The following is a 15,933-nucleotide window of genomic DNA, read 5'->3' as shown; positions in this document are numbered from 1 at the left end:
GTGCATTGATATTCATATTAAAAAGCTTTTCTTTTTTTTTTTATTTAAAAAGAAAACACAACTTTGTTATATATGGGTCGTGGAATCTGCATTCATCTGCAAAAGATCTAGCTAATTTGCATATTCTTTTAAACATTCATTTTAATTAATTCCCTATTAGTTTTTTCAGTTTTCTCATGGGTTAATCATCTTTAGTTAAATCTTACGAGTAATTATATTCATGCAGATATTCTACATGATTTTATACTTGCGTAAAATTTGCGTGAAAAATTTATAGTAAACACAAACCTCTTTCTATATATATTTATGTATGTGCATATATATTTATGTATGTGTATATATACTTGTGTATGTGTATATATATTTGTTTAAAAAAATTTTTACCAACCAAACTCCTGTCAGTTTATGGTCTACAGGCATGAAACTTAATATATAAGGTATTCAAACAAATGTGAAACTTTATATTTAGGTTTTAACCCGGGGAAAATCGGTACAAAAGTGTGAAAATTAAAGAAATGAAATTTCCCAGATCAATATAAAATGACGTCATTACAAATATGCATGTGTAACGTAATAGCTATTAGTTGTTGTTTTAATTTTTAGCTTTGTAGCAAACATATCTTCATAGGTTAGGCATTAATGTCAAAGGAAAAAGTACATTGTAAGCTAAACGTTTTGGTTTCGATTCTTGGTGATGGTGCAAAAGTCTTTTTCTTTTTCTTTTTTTTTAAATCATTACTATATATTGGGTCCAATATAATAAATATGAAATCTGCATCAAAATATCATATTTTACAACCGGGTAATTCTGTGCTGCCTACTAGTATGTACATATTCATGTAAACTGTCTCCTAACTAGATATAACCAGTTTTCCATTTGACAAATTGAATCTGACTTTGTCATCTTCCAACTATGGTTGGATGACATGACCTGTCTATCCTCTTCCCAATTTCATGTCAGAATCCACTGTCAAACGTGGCAAGAAAATGAAAAATGTCAAAAAGACAGAAAATGTATTCGAACTTGACTCCACAAAGAATCTTCAAATGTTTAACATATTATTACATTGAAAATTGCGAGCATGAAAAGTAATATGGTTAAGATAAGGCTTAGAAAAGTAAAGGACTAGTTGTTAAAACTGGAAAAGAAAAGGACAAGATATTCTAGTAAAAAATATAATAAATTTATAACTTAAAATATTCCAGCATTAAGAATTTTTTTAAATTCAATTTAACATTATATATAAATTCTAGTTTTTACTAGAATATCTTGTCTTTTTCTTTTCCAGTTTTAGCAATTAGTCCTTTTGCTTTTCTAAGCTTAATCTTAACCATATTACTTTTCGTGCTCACATTTTTCTATTGTAATCCATGATTTTTCCAGGTTTTGCTTTGAAATAATATTTTCTTTTTGTCTTCAATATCATACGCACTGTCAACAATCTATAAAAAATCATTACCAACTTCTTAAATTGACTAAATAAAAAAATCAAATAAAAGATGTAATTAAGTAAATAAATAGAAAGAAGGGACAAAAGAAAGAGAAGCAGAATTAACGGGCGACGTCGTAAACAAAATATTATCAGCCCTAGCATGGCAAAGAGCATCACTTTTGTTAACTTTCTTTATATAACCCAAATAAGATGGCATGCGAGCATCATGATTTATGAAGGTGTTGATGACGAAAAGGTTGCTATGGTAACCAACAGCCAATCAGAAGAAACCATCTCTCACGTTCCTTACTAATTCTGAGAACTTTTGAACACCAGTAATTTATAACTTTTGTTTTAATTAATGGAAATTGAATTTTTTTTTTTTTTCAAAATATAATTGAGAAGGTGACCTATGAATTGTAAAAATTGTTTGAAATTTGGTCAGAAAATGAGTGAATATTAAAACAGTTCTAAATGAATAAAACTAACACTTACACATATATTATGATAATATTATATCTTTTTTCAAATGTTTAACATAATTTAATAGTTTTTTTACAAATGTTTAGCATATAATAATTTTTATGTTATATTTTATACTATGTTATAATATATTATTATATGTATATATTATAGTATGTTATATTTTTTAAATATTTTGCATATTATAATAATTTTTTAAAATGTTTAGGATATAATAATTTTTTTCAAATATTTAGCATATAATTATTTTTTAAAATGTTTAGCATATTATAATAATTTTTTTAAATATTTAACATATAATATTTTTTTATATTTACATATAATTTTTATATTTAGCACATTATAATAATTTTTTAAAATATTTAACATATATTTTTTAAATATTTAGCATATAATAATTTTTATATTTAGCACATTATAATAATTTAAAATATTTAACATATATTTTTTAAATATTTAGCATATAATATTTTTTAATATTTAGCACATTATAAATTTTTTAATATTTAGCATAGAATAATTTTTAAATGTTTAGCATATTATAATAATTTTTTTACATATTTAACATATAATACTTTTTATATTTACATATAATTTTTTATATTTAGCCCATTATAATAATTTTTTAAAATATTTAACATTATATTTTTTTAAATATTTAGCATATAATAATTTTTAATATTTAGCATATTATAATAATTTTTTTAAATATCTAATGTATAATAATTTTTTATATTTACATATAATTTTTTATATTTAGCACATAATTTTTTAAAATATCATATATTTTTTTTAATATTTAGCATATCATAATAATTTTAAAAAAATTTTTATCATCTAATAATTTTTTCAAATAAGCATATTATAATAATGTTTTATAATCAATAATTGTCTGCTCTTGTCCGGTCAATTATTTTGCTTTCTTCTGCAACGTGATGTTTGAGAGAAATTCTTTCATAAATGGATATTCTCAGTTTTTTTGTCTTCGTTTTTGCAGGTACTTATCTCGAAATTTACTTCCAAGTGTTCCTGAAGGTTCCTTCGATAACATGACTTCTTTAAGGAGAATGTAAGTATCACAAAATGGTAATATCTTAAAAAAAATAAATGTAAAAATTGTCACGGAATTTCAGAGATGAGGATTGATATTACCATTCTCTTCTTGGTTGTTATATTCGCAACGTTTCAGCCGATGTAACATCCAACCTTCTTCAGGTTCCTCTTTTTGAACTTGTTAACAATCTTCTCAAACTCCCCGATGAAATTGTGTCCGAGATGGGTATACTTGCTGATGACATGATGCTCTATAACAGACATAAGTAAACAAATTAACATATCTTGAAGATAATAGCAGAAAACTTGGAAAATGATCTCAACTTTGTAGTTGAACGTGGACATAAATGCATGGTAACATTTAATGCTGGAAAGATTAGATTTCTTTCCTTTAACAATTACAAAAAAATGCTTCTCACATTCCAATTACGCTATCTGAGAGTTCTTTGTTCAAACTCCTTGACTTAGCATTCACAGGTAATATGAATGGGAACAAATACATTGAAGATATTGCCGAGGCTGCTGCAAAGAAGGTGGGCTCTCTCGTCTGTGCTAGAAAACTACTTGCACCTAAGAATTGTATCTCTACAATGTCACCCTGTGTCCATTCATTAAGTATTGTTGTCACGTCTCTATAACAGACATGATGAGAAAACAAGTCTCTACTATCATATGAAAGGAACTCTTGTGAATTCCTTCCCTATGGACTCTGAAACGACTGGGCCGATTTATTTTAAATTTCATACAAAGGTACTTGGTGTGTCTGGGAATGTTCTTATGTAGGCTTTGTGTTGAAAATTTATAATCGAAAAAATCCAATTAAAGAAGGAAGTTATGTTAACACTTTTCTACAACCTAACGTCACAAGTGTATTTGAGAAGTTTTATTACCACACAAGCAGAAAGGCGCAGCTTATAAAATCAACTGTAGGTTCTTTTATAAGATAGAGGCATGTTCGAAATTAATGTTTCTTTTTTAGAGCACAACTGAACCATGATACTTGATTTTTGCATTTTTAACTTTGTGAAGTCATTATTTGCAGATAATTTTATAAAATCAACAGTAGATTCTCTACAGTGCAATGTAGACTAGAATGTATTGCGAACTAGGTCACTGTGAGGAGGCATGTAAAGCTTCCTACCAGTACACTGCGGTGGGGTGGGGGTCCCTAATTAGAGCAGGCAATCAATCGATTTGATTAAAAATTGGACAATTTAACTGATTTTGATTACAATAAAAACATAGGAAGATGGAATATTTTTTGATCATCATTCAATCCCAGACAACGTCGGATCTCCCTGCTAGTATACCTATATCCAAGGCAATGGCAGAAACCTTAGAGAATGACATCCAGTCCATAGTGGAATGGGGCCGTAAATGCGTGGTAACATTCAAAGTTGCTAAACCTAAGTTTTTTTTCCTTTAAAAATTATGAAAAACCTTTTCAATCACCAATTGCTGTGACTTATAATATGTTACCTGAGACAGTTCTTTGTTCAAACGCCTTGGCTTAACATTCACAGGTAATATAAATTGGAAGAAATACATTGAAGATATTGCCAAACCTGCTGCAAAGAAGGTGGGCTCTCTCTACTAAAACTACTCACACCTGAGAGTATCATATATCTTTACAAAATCACAAAAAAAATAAAAACTTTCACCTAAATTATTAGATTTGGTAGTAAATAACTAAAAAAAAGGTTTATATGCCTTAAAACAAAGCAACCAAACCAAACACCATGAATAAATATTTGAAGGATTAAAACTTTTGCAAAGATTATTGAAATCTAGAAGAGTTGGAGTGATTATAAAAATAAAACAAAAACTTTTTTTCCAAATTATTGATTAGACATTAAATACCTGAAAGTGGTTGATATACCATAAAAAAATAATTTCTTTTATGTCTTTTTTAATTTCTTCATTTCTTTTTAATTTTTTTGGATTTCTTTAATTTTTTTTGATTTGTTTTCTAATTTCATTTTTTTTTTAATTTCATTTTTTTTTTTTAATTTCATTTTTTTTTTTTTAATTTCATTTTTTTTTTTTTAATTTCATTTTTTTTTTTTACCATTTTTTTTTTTAATTTCATTTTTTTTTTAATTTCATTTTTTTTTTAATTTCATTTTTTTAATTTCATTTTTTTTTTAAATTTCATTTTTTTAAATTTCATTTTCTCTTTAAATTTCACTTTCTTTTTAAATTTCATTTTTTTTCTTTTAATTTCATTTTTTTTTCTTTTAATTTCATTTTTTTTTCTGTTTCATTTTTTTCTTTTTAATTTCATTTTTTTCTCAAATTTCATTTGTTTATGAATTCATTTTCTTTTAATTTCATTTTTTCTTTTAATTTAATTTTTTTCTTTTAATTTCATTTTTTTCTTTTAATTTCATTTTTTTAATTTTATTTTTTTTAATTTCATTTTTCTTATTTCATTTTTTCTTTTAATCTCATTTTTTCTTTTAATTTCATTTTTTTTAATTTTTATTTTTTAAAAATTTCATTTTTCTTATTTCATTTTTGTTTTCTTTATTAAATTTCTTTTTAATTTTTATTTTTTTAATTAAAGCATTTTTTAATTTCTTGTTTGATTTTTTTTAAAACTTTTTTTCCCCTATTTCTATTTTTAATTTCTTTTTACTTTTTTCTTTAAATTTTATTTTTTTAATTTTTTTACTTTTTTTATTTTTTTTATTTTTTGAAATTTCTTATCCTTTTTCTTTTTTTTTCCAGAGATTTCCGTTCGAGCAAGTTACGTTGTGACTGTCACTTACAGTGGATAGTCAAATGGTCACGAGACAATGGCGTAAAAATCCAGGACACAACTGTGTGCGCAATGCCTTCTGATGTCAAAGGTCGTCCTGTCAAGGAACTTAAGAAGAAGGATTTACATTGCGGTAAGTTTATTATTGCAGCCAACAATGTCATCTTACACCTTTTGTCTGGTTGAGTTTACATTAAAAAAATATATTGAGATTGAAATGCCCCTCCCCCTCTTCACTGACAGAAAAGAAGGCAATGCCAACATCTCGATAGAGGGTTCATTTTTTTATTTTTATTTTTATTTTTTTTAAATTCCATGATTTCTCTGATTCTTTCCTTTTTTTTATTATAGGATATTCCACGTTTCCATTGTCTGTTCTTACATTTGAGAATAAATTTGCATGTAAACCCAACTATTCTTCTTTTATATATATTAACAATAATTTTTTTATTTTCAATTCACCCCAAGCAAAGCACAGAGCAACTTAGTCGTGAGGGGTAATATTTGGGACCAGATTTGCAGGGATACTATTTAGGGAGTTGGGCAGCAAGATGTTTGTTTACATTACACTTGGATTTTTGCATGTCAGTACAGTCAGGAAATAGGAGCCTGGAAGAGAATTCCGAAGTGCAGCAGTTCGAGGGGAAAAAGCTATTCGAGTAGAAGGTTTTACAGCATTTAGGGATTTCTACAGTGTAGGGGTGGGATTTTGCTGCTTGTTGGGTTTGTCAAGGGTATTATCGTCGAAGGTGTAATAGTGCTTGGAATTCGTCAGAGCATTTGCCACATTTCTGTGATGAGACAGAGGTTGGAATTTAGTTTAGGACCTATTAGATTGGCAATCTTTTTTTTTTAACTCTTTAAATAAATATAAACAATTATTTTTGTACTTACAGACAGTATTGTTTCATACTTATGCAATCATCAATGTAGGAATTGATAATTACTGCCAGTAAGGAGATTCAAACACCGTCACAAAGTCACCTATCAGAAATTTACAATGATTGGTTAATTAGTTTATAAGTGCACCACTCGTACATACAAATGTATATACATTTGTAACTTTATATATAGACTTGACTTTCTACCTCAGGCTATCAGAAATGAACACAGGAATTGAGAGAAATTAAGCAGCTATAAATGGCTAATCAGTAAACAGTCAGAGAATATTCAATTTTTTTTGTTTTATTTTTAAGTTACTCGGTTTTATATTAAACTAGCGGGGTAACCCAGCGTTGCCCGGGTGTGTTGTGGTGATGTAGTAAGGGTGGGAATAAAAAGTCCCCGGTGGGGGGAAACAACAGAGTGGAGAGAGGTGTTAAAAAAAAAGTGGTAATAGGCTGGAACCCTTAATGCGAAGGAGGAAAAGGTGAGGTAAAAAAAAAAAAAAAAAAGTGGTAGCAGGCTTGAACCCATACCGCGAAGGAGGAAAAGAATGCGAAAAAAAAAATGTCGCCTTTGCCATTGCATCTATCGCCAAATAGGAAGTAGCGAAGGTTTAAATTAAGGCTAGACAATCCAAAAGAGGCAATGACTTTCGAAAATATCGAAAAAAAAAAAAGCAACCCCTCCTTATAGAAAACTGCCCAGTTGAGGGTGTAGGAATTAATGTTTTTAGTCAATTTTTCGATATTTGTCGTTCGAAAGGTTGAGCTTCAAAATGATACCGATCTCGTGTAAATCCATTGCCTCTATTGAAAATTTTAGGCAGACATACAAACATACATACATTAAAGCAGACAGGTGAGATTTATATTATAGACTAGCAGGGCTACCCGGCGTTGCTCGGGACCGTATAAACAATGAAAAAATAAAAGCAGATATTGAACATATGTTTTATTCTTAGGGGAGAGGAATCTTTCATCTCAAGTTTTAGCGTTACAAACAAACATTTGTCTTTTATATATATAGATAATGACAGGTTTTTTGGGGGCCCCCCTCGAAGATAACTGATCAGTTGACCAACTTCTAGTGGTCCGTTTGACGTGAAATTTCGATATTTGTCATCCAGGTGATGGGGCTTCGATATGATACCAAATTTGTCAAGTTTGGTTCCGTCTTTCAAAAGTTTTAACGTTACAAACAAACATACATACATACACACAGACGTTTGGCTTTTATATATATATATATATATATATATATATATATAGATAACTCAAAAAGTGTTGATATGCCATAAAAAAACAAAACAACCGAATATAAAATATTTGAAGATAAAAACAAAGATAAAATAAAGAGGATTGGCTCCGTAATAATACAAAATTTACATAAATTGAAATATCATATGTAAGCGTATTTTATGATAGGGCAACACCGAGCAGCTTGCTAGTATCAGGGTTCGCAAAGACTTGAAAAGTCCTTGAATTTTGACTTTTGCCTTAATAGGCCTTATTTCTATTATTACCTTAAAAATTGTATTCTTTATGTCCAGTAAAAATCTGTGTTGAAATATTAAAGACGAAATCGAAATATTATTAAATTATTTTTGAAGTATTAATAAAAATGCCATTAAAATAATTTTTAAATATTAAAACTACAATCGAAATACATTGTTCTAAAATTGTATTGTATTACTGTAGATACAAGAGTTATGTCCCTTTTATCACAAAACTACCTCAGGTAGTTTTGTGATAAAGGGGCGTAACTCCAGTTTTTTGTTTGTTTGTTTGGGGAGAGGGTCAAATGTTCCTGTTTTAGCTCTCATAATTTAATTTGATATATAGTAAAACAAAACAGCCAAATAAAATGCCACAAATATTTGAAGATGTTAACAAAGAGATAGAAATATAAATGTACTATAATAAATATGAAATGTACATATATTAAAATAGCATATTTTATAGCAGGGCAATGCCAGGCAGCCTGCTAGTGTGCTATAAAATAAACCCAATCCTAATATTTTCTTTTTTCTATCTTATATATATACTAGATGTACTCGGCGTTGCCCAGTCATAAAATTATATTTTAATTAATGCAGAATTTTTATTTATTATAAACAGAAATACCACAGGTATTAAACATAACGTTAAATTCTTAAAAAAAAAAAAAATGAAGTAAAAAAAAAAAAAAACCCCAATGTCAACAAAAACCGTCCTCTCATGACGACAACCGGTTCTACGCGACATCATGACCTGATTTAGTATAGTTGAAGAACTGACTAAATTTCATGTACGTCGCGTTAGCTCAGTTGGTTAGCGCGTTGGGTCATTATCTAAACGTTTTGGGTTCGAATTGTGGTGTGAGATGTTTTTTTTTTTGTTTTTTTTTTAACTTTTTAAATTTAAATATTGAACCAGTGTTATTTAAGCCATTTTTCACGTAACGTTCGTTTTTCTGTTTATTTTTTTTTTTCTTCGCTTATTCTTAGGTTTTCAGTAACACCACCACCCCCGACCACACTCCCAAAAACACCGGGTTACCCACCGATTTTTAAAATTTTAATATTGAAACAGGCTTATTTATGCCATTTTTCATGTTTTTTTTTTTTTTTTTTTTTTTTTTTAGTTTTAACGTCCGTTTTTTTGCTTTCTTTTTCGATTTTTACATTTAACATCGTTCGTTTGCCTTACGTTAGTTTTTTTAGTGTTTTTTTCTATGTTTTGATTACCCCCCCCCCAATTTATTTTTCAGATAAGTTTTAACGTTCGTTTTTCTGTTTTCTTTTTTTACTTCGCTTATAACAAACAAACCTGGTCATTCCACAGAAAATGTTAACTGCTGAATAGCTATTGCTTACGCCGTTGTTGTAACGCTTGAACAAAATCTTAACTCTACGACTTCCGTGCGGGCACCTGTCAATTTTGTTCTTAAATAAATTCAAACATCTTTCAGTAACTCATTCTGGCTGGCCGAACGGTTCATGTTTTTTTCACATTTTATTTTCAAACTTCGCCTCAGGGCTTCGGGTTTGATCCTACCAAATTACCAAAACTTTTTACCGCCACCCCCGGTTTCTTTTTTATTCAAGAGCACACACACCTCGAAACACCCAGGCAACGCCGGATACCCCCGTTTTTCTGTTTTCTTTTTTGTTTTTCAGATTTTTACATTTAACATCGTTCGTTTGCCTTGCGTTAGTTTTTTTGTGTTTTTTCTTTTGATTACCCCCCCCCCAACCCCCGCTTTATTTTTCAATTAAGTTTTAACGTTCGTTTTTCGGTTTTCTTTTTTTACTTCGCTTATTCTAAGGTTTTCATTAACACCTCCAAACATCAGGCAACGCTGGGTACCCCCCTCCAATACGTTAGTTTTTTTTTTGTGGTTTTTTTTTTCGATTTTTTTAAGTTTTTGGGCAGAAATCAGAGGCCCTCAGTATTAATGCTGGAGTCCCTCAGGGGTCCAACTCTCTTCCTGATCTACATCAATGACCTCCCAAAACACATACTTAAATCATTTGTTGACATCTATGCTGATGACACGACCATCTATAACAACACATCAAAGGCCATAAATGACAAAGTTCTCTCTGATTCTCTCTCCTCTGATTTTGAGCGAGTGGTACAATGAGGGAAGAGGTGGCTGGTTACCTTTTAATGCATCTAAAACTAAACTCCTATCAACGCTCTGATCCCCATCTGGCATCAATTGAAATGGATGGCTCTCAACTAGGGGAAGCTCCATGTTTTGATAAGCTTCTGGGATTGACCTTTACTCCTAACCTGAAATGGAACACGTACATCAAGTCTATTGCCAAGGTCGCTGGAAAAATGGTAGGATCCTTCTACCATTCCAGAAGATATCTCACTGCTGATGCAATTCTCTATCTATATAAAAGCCAAGTATGTCCAAGGATGGAGTACTGTTACCACATCTGGGCAGGAGCTGCTAAAAATAGCCTATTCTGCCTTGACAGAGTACGAAATAGGCTTCTGGCTTAGTGGGGGATGCCCTTTTCTCTTCCCTGCAACCTCTCTCCCACAGGAAAGATGTAGTAAGCCTGTCTTTGTTTTATCGTTACTTCTATGGCAAGTGCTCATCTGAGCTCAAATCCCTGGTCCCTCCTCACAAATCTTTCACAAAAACACCCGTTTAACTGAAACCACTGTCAAAAATTTTTCCCACTCTTTATCAATGGCAAAACCAAAACGTAGATTCCATGAACAAAGCTTCTTTCTTAGAAGTGCACGCCTGTGGAACTCTGTTCCGTTTACCTGTTTCCCACCTGACTACAACTTGGATGTCTTCAAGTCCAACATAAACAAATTCCTGATGAACCGCCCCCTTAAGTAAGACACTTTATCAAATCTCAACACTAACGTACTGCACGCACATTAACCCTTATCCCCGAGTGACTTCCAGGCCTTGGTAAGTGGTGACCACCTTGTAAAAAAAAAAAAAAAAAAAAAAAACCTAGCTCTACCTATGTATTGAGCATTGTTAAAGTAAATACTGAAAATTTACGCATAAATTTGTCTTCATATGTTGATTTATGTGATTAAATGAAGTAATCGTATATATATATGATTAGTTCATACTTGATACTCGATTATATATATATATATATATATATATATATATATATATATATATATATGTGAAACTGACTGCGCAGAATGGTCTCTGTGTATAATTTTTTTTTTTTTTTTTTTTCAGAACGCCCGCTTGAGTTGCCTTTGTTTGATCTACAGCCCTCCACCAACCAAATTGTATTTGAAGGTGACAAACTCCCCTTCGAGTGCCGGGCATTCAAGTCGGACGAACACTCAGAAATGTTCTGGATTCGTGAGGGCAAGCGATTGTCGACCAATCGAACGGCGGGGATTTTCCTGCATGAAATGTACATCCATGACCGTCAGATAATGATTACTCGACTGGTCATTGAAAAGCTGGCCAAGAATCATCAGGGGATCTGGGAGTGTCAGGTGACCACCCCGCATGGAAATGTATCGGAGTCAGTCAATGTCGTGGTCATTCCCAACAATGCACTGTACTGCTCCCGCGAACGGGTGCGTACACCGAAAGGCATGTACCTGTGGAAGAAGACTGTGACTGGCATTCAGGTCGAACAGATGTGCAACTACGGCCGGAATGAATTTGCCACTTACTTCTGCAACGAGTACGGCCACTGGCAGGACCTCGATGTCAGCAAGTGTGATTACATCATTGAACTGACTCGGAAACTAAGCAACTTGGCCACGGTAAGTATACTTGGGTTTTTTGGGGGTTTTTTTTTTGTAAATATTGAACGTAAAAAATGTGAACGTAAAAAAAAAAAATGAGTTTTTTCACCCCCCTTTTCATTTGTGTATCTCATTTTTCCTCTTTCAAATATTTGCCCTTTTTTTATTTAGACATAATATTCCTTCAATCATTGCGGACAAAGTCTTTCCAAAATAAAACTGACATTAAAAAAAAACACCAAATGACATATTTATTGTGTTGGGGTGGCACCTCCACAGATTCTGACAATAGACTATTCCTGATGTCACTTCCGGTGACCAGGTTCTGCTTTTCAGCAGTCTGAACCCAAGACTCAGAGAGAGACAGTCGTAACTTTACTTTGTAATTCAGTTGAGCGGAGTTTCCACTTAACTAACATCATTTCTATATTTTCTGTTTAATGTATTATTCATTTCACTGTTTCCGAGTATTTTTCATTATTCTTTCCAACATTTACATCATAACGTATTGCTTAATGTTTGTATCTTATTTTTTTCACAGAAAAATGTGGATGAAAAAAATTCTGTTGATCAGGCTAAAGCGCTTCAAGAAATCCTAAATGGAAATTCCGGTTCCATAAAGCATTCAATCGAAATCACTTTAGTCGCTGTTTGTCTTTCAAAGCTAACCCCATATGCACACAAAGCGGTAAGTAGTTATTGTATTTATTATGCTCTAGTATTTTGTATAACAGCATTTCATATATCAGTCTCTTTCTGCTCTAAACAAATTCTTACTAAATTTTGTTCGAAACATTCTAGAGTCTATTTAAAATTTTCTTCTGTCGTCTGGGAGGATGCTGGTAGCGTCATGATGACTTTAAGGCCATTTTCAAAATACAACATTGTGTTAACCTATAAATATATCTATGAGGATCGTTTCAAAATTAAAGCCTCCTATTTATTTTTTTATTTTTAACTCAAGATCAACAAAGATTAAAAACGAATGACCTTTTGTGTTCCAGAATTTATTTTTCTACATAGTGGTCAGCATTCTTAATACACTTTTGCCAGCGATGAACAATGGCTGTGCATGGGCATACGGAGCACGTTTTGTTATAAGAGGTTTGTTCCAAAAATAAAGCCTCCTTTTTTTTTTTTCTCAAACTACACATCTTATGATATGACTGATCAATTTTTATGATTTCAGATTCAAATGAGAAGCTACAGCAGCAATTGGAATGCACCCTACTAAAGCCTGATTGTCACAGCTGGTGAATTTCAAAAATGCTATCTGGAGGACCATCTTGCATGAATCTGGCATCAGTTTTCTCCCACACCTATCATCCCTCACAGACTCTCTGCCTTCCTTGAATCTCTTATGCCAATCAAAAACTAATGCTCTATTAATGCAAGATCGTTCCAAAAGCAGTCTAAAGCATTCCATATGTTTCTGCGGCATCTTTTCAAAGTTTAATGCAAAACTTTATTGCATATCGTTCTTCTAAGGTGTCCTCACATTCAGATTGCATTTTTGAAATTCACCAGCTGTGACAATCCGGCTTTAGTAAGGTGTATTACAATTGCTGCTGAAACTGTTCATTTGAGCCTGAAATCATAAAACTTGGTCGCTCATCTCACAGTATGTATAGCAGTAACATACTGAATTTTTAAGAGTCTACGACAATTTTAAATGTCTGTACAAAAATGTCTGGAAACTTATTGAAGGCCCCAGTATGTTATGATTGGTTGGGAAGCATCTTTTTACAGCATCCTCTGATCTTTGATGTTTATGTTTTATTTTATGTATATTTTATGTCTGTCCGTTATTTTTTTTTCTAGGGAGGACAGGTGTACTCGATCATGATAGAAACGGCAAGTAAACTTTTGGATTTGAACGAGAAATTGCTGATTCGTGCGCAACAGAATAACAATAGCTGTTCAAGGTAAGATATTTTCATTTACATTTTTTCATCTTTTTGTTTACCTTGGTGCGTGCTTATTTAGAATTAAACTCATTTTAACAAACTAAACTGCAAAAAAATCTTTGCTATATGTACTCGTCACAGAATGAAAAAGTCATGTTCCAAAAATCGCATAAATTAAGAATTTTTAGCGATTTTAATAGAAAATTGTAGCCATTACAATGCTGATTTTGATTTCGATAGTCCGAATTGAATTGTCTCCCTCTTATTTATAAAATATGGCCGATGAAAAAATAATTTCTCGTTTCGTCATAAAATTTGATTTTCTTAGTTTAAAAAAAAAAAAGCTAAGATGTTTTCGTTTTAAAAAAAAATTTTTTTTTTTTTTTACCTTGGTGGGTGTTTATTTAGAATTAAACTCATTTTAACAAACTAAATTGCCAAAAATTAACAGAATGAAGATGTCATATTCCCAAAATCATGTAAATTGACCAAGTAGTTTTTTATATAGAAATTCATTTTTTAATGATTTAATAGAAAATTGTAGCCATTATGAGGCTGATTTTGATTGCGATAGTTTGAATTGAATTGTCCCCCCCCCTCCCCTTATTTATGGCTGATCAAAACATAATTTGTCGCTCCGTCTTCAAATTTGATTTTCTTAGTTAAAAAAAAAAAATCTCCTTGATCAATTAATGTGATTTTTGGAATATGATATTTTCATTCTGTGGTAGGTACATACATCATAGTTTTTAAGAGTTTTCTTTTTTTTTTTTTTTTCTTTATTTGTTTCAAAAGAGTTTTAATTCTGAACAAGCACCTCTTGGTGGTAGTCAATGTTCGTGAGGCAACTACAATCCATCGATGCAGAGTTGCCTGAGGCAAGTTTTGGGAACTTCTTTTCACTCTTGACTAATAAGGAAATATCCTTATATAACCATAGTGTGGTGTTCCATTGTTGAATCCACAATGTAATGTTCACTCTGACTGTTAGACCTTGGAATTCCCTTCCTGTTTCCTGCTTTCCAGACTGTACTAACCTGCAGAAGTTTAAATGCTATGTGAACAAACTTCTTGGTGTGCCTCCCACTTTCCAAGTGGCAATATGCCTTGTTAGGTTTGAGATTGTCGGACTGACTTCCTCATCTTGGTTGTTATAGTCACAACGTTTCGGCCGTTTTGCCCTCCGGTCTTCATTAGGTGTTTTTGTATCGAACTGGGGAACCGTTAGCCCTAGTGACATATGGCCGAGTGGTCCTAGACGTTGTATCAAAGTTTACAGTTACCCAAAGGTGCTGAGTTCAATCCTGAACGAAGGCAGATAAAAGTAACATTCAAAACAGAGAATCAGCAACTATGTCCTAAAGCCTAGCTGGAGTCCGAACACGGTACCCCCGTAATAATAATAAAGGGTTGGGTTCGAGATTCTTAACAAACGGTTCCCCAGTTCGATACAAAACTCCTGATGAAGGCCGGAGGGCAAAACGGCCGAAACGTTGTGACTATAACAACCAAGATGAGGAAGTCAGTCTGACACTCTCAATAAATGAAAGCACCTCATCTCAAAAATACAGACAATTACTATGCCTTGTTAGGAGTGAACAAAAAACAAAATCTTGCATTCAAGCAAATGCTGACCTCTCAGATTCCAAAACAGGCAACAACGTCTGTGTAGAGAACGAGCCACGCTTCATTGGATATGAAAATAACTGTCATTGGATATGCCATATGAAAATAACTGTCATTGGATATGCCATATGAAAATAACTGTCATTGGATATGCCATATGAAAATAACTGTCAGCAATTCCATTCTTTATGGAAAAAAAGTCTAATCTCAGCTCTGGTTGTAGCATTATGTGAGAAGCATCTCTGTTAGTTTGATTACGTCAAGCACAATAATGGCTAAGTGGCTCGATAAACAAATCCTTTATCATGAAAGTTGATGGATTATCTGACGTTGGCTGCACACACAAGACCTGGGCTGCAATTATGGGCTTGGCAATTTCATGAGGGCGATACCATAGATTAAGCTAAATGGCGATCGGACACCCAAGCCGCCGCTAAAAGGCAGACCGACGTAAGCTAAGAAAACCTGTCTAAAACCAAGACAAGAATATTGAAATTTATCGATGTTGAATATACATTTCAGTACTGTAAAAGTTGTCTCCCTTTTGC

At 31.8% G+C, this 15,933-nt stretch overlaps 1 protein-coding gene across 1 annotated transcript in view; it reads left to right on the top strand.

The window, feature by feature from the left end:
- LOC145266976 (uncharacterized) overlaps nucleotides 1–15,933 on the top strand; it is a 260,300-nt gene that overhangs the window by 226,663 nt on the left and 17,704 nt on the right. Inside the window, exons 6-10 of the mRNA XM_080122815.1 lie at nucleotides 2,914–2,985; nucleotides 5,700–5,863; nucleotides 11,326–11,870; nucleotides 12,394–12,540; nucleotides 13,674–13,777. Of these exons, the coding sequence (XP_079978941.1) occupies nucleotides 2,914–2,985; nucleotides 5,700–5,863; nucleotides 11,326–11,870; nucleotides 12,394–12,540; nucleotides 13,674–13,777 (1,032 nt within the window). The remainder of the gene's footprint in view (nucleotides 1–2,913; nucleotides 2,986–5,699; nucleotides 5,864–11,325; nucleotides 11,871–12,393; nucleotides 12,541–13,673; nucleotides 13,778–15,933) is intronic.

This window comes from Euprymna scolopes, chromosome 42 (genome assembly GCF_053919585.1).
Source record: "Euprymna scolopes isolate OS-2025 chromosome 42, ASM5391958v1, whole genome shotgun sequence".
NCBI classification, from domain to species: Eukaryota; Metazoa; Mollusca; class Cephalopoda; order Sepiida; family Sepiolidae; genus Euprymna; species Euprymna scolopes.
Note: the sequence above shows the minus strand (reverse complement) of the source record. Positions and strands in the feature narration are given on the sequence as shown.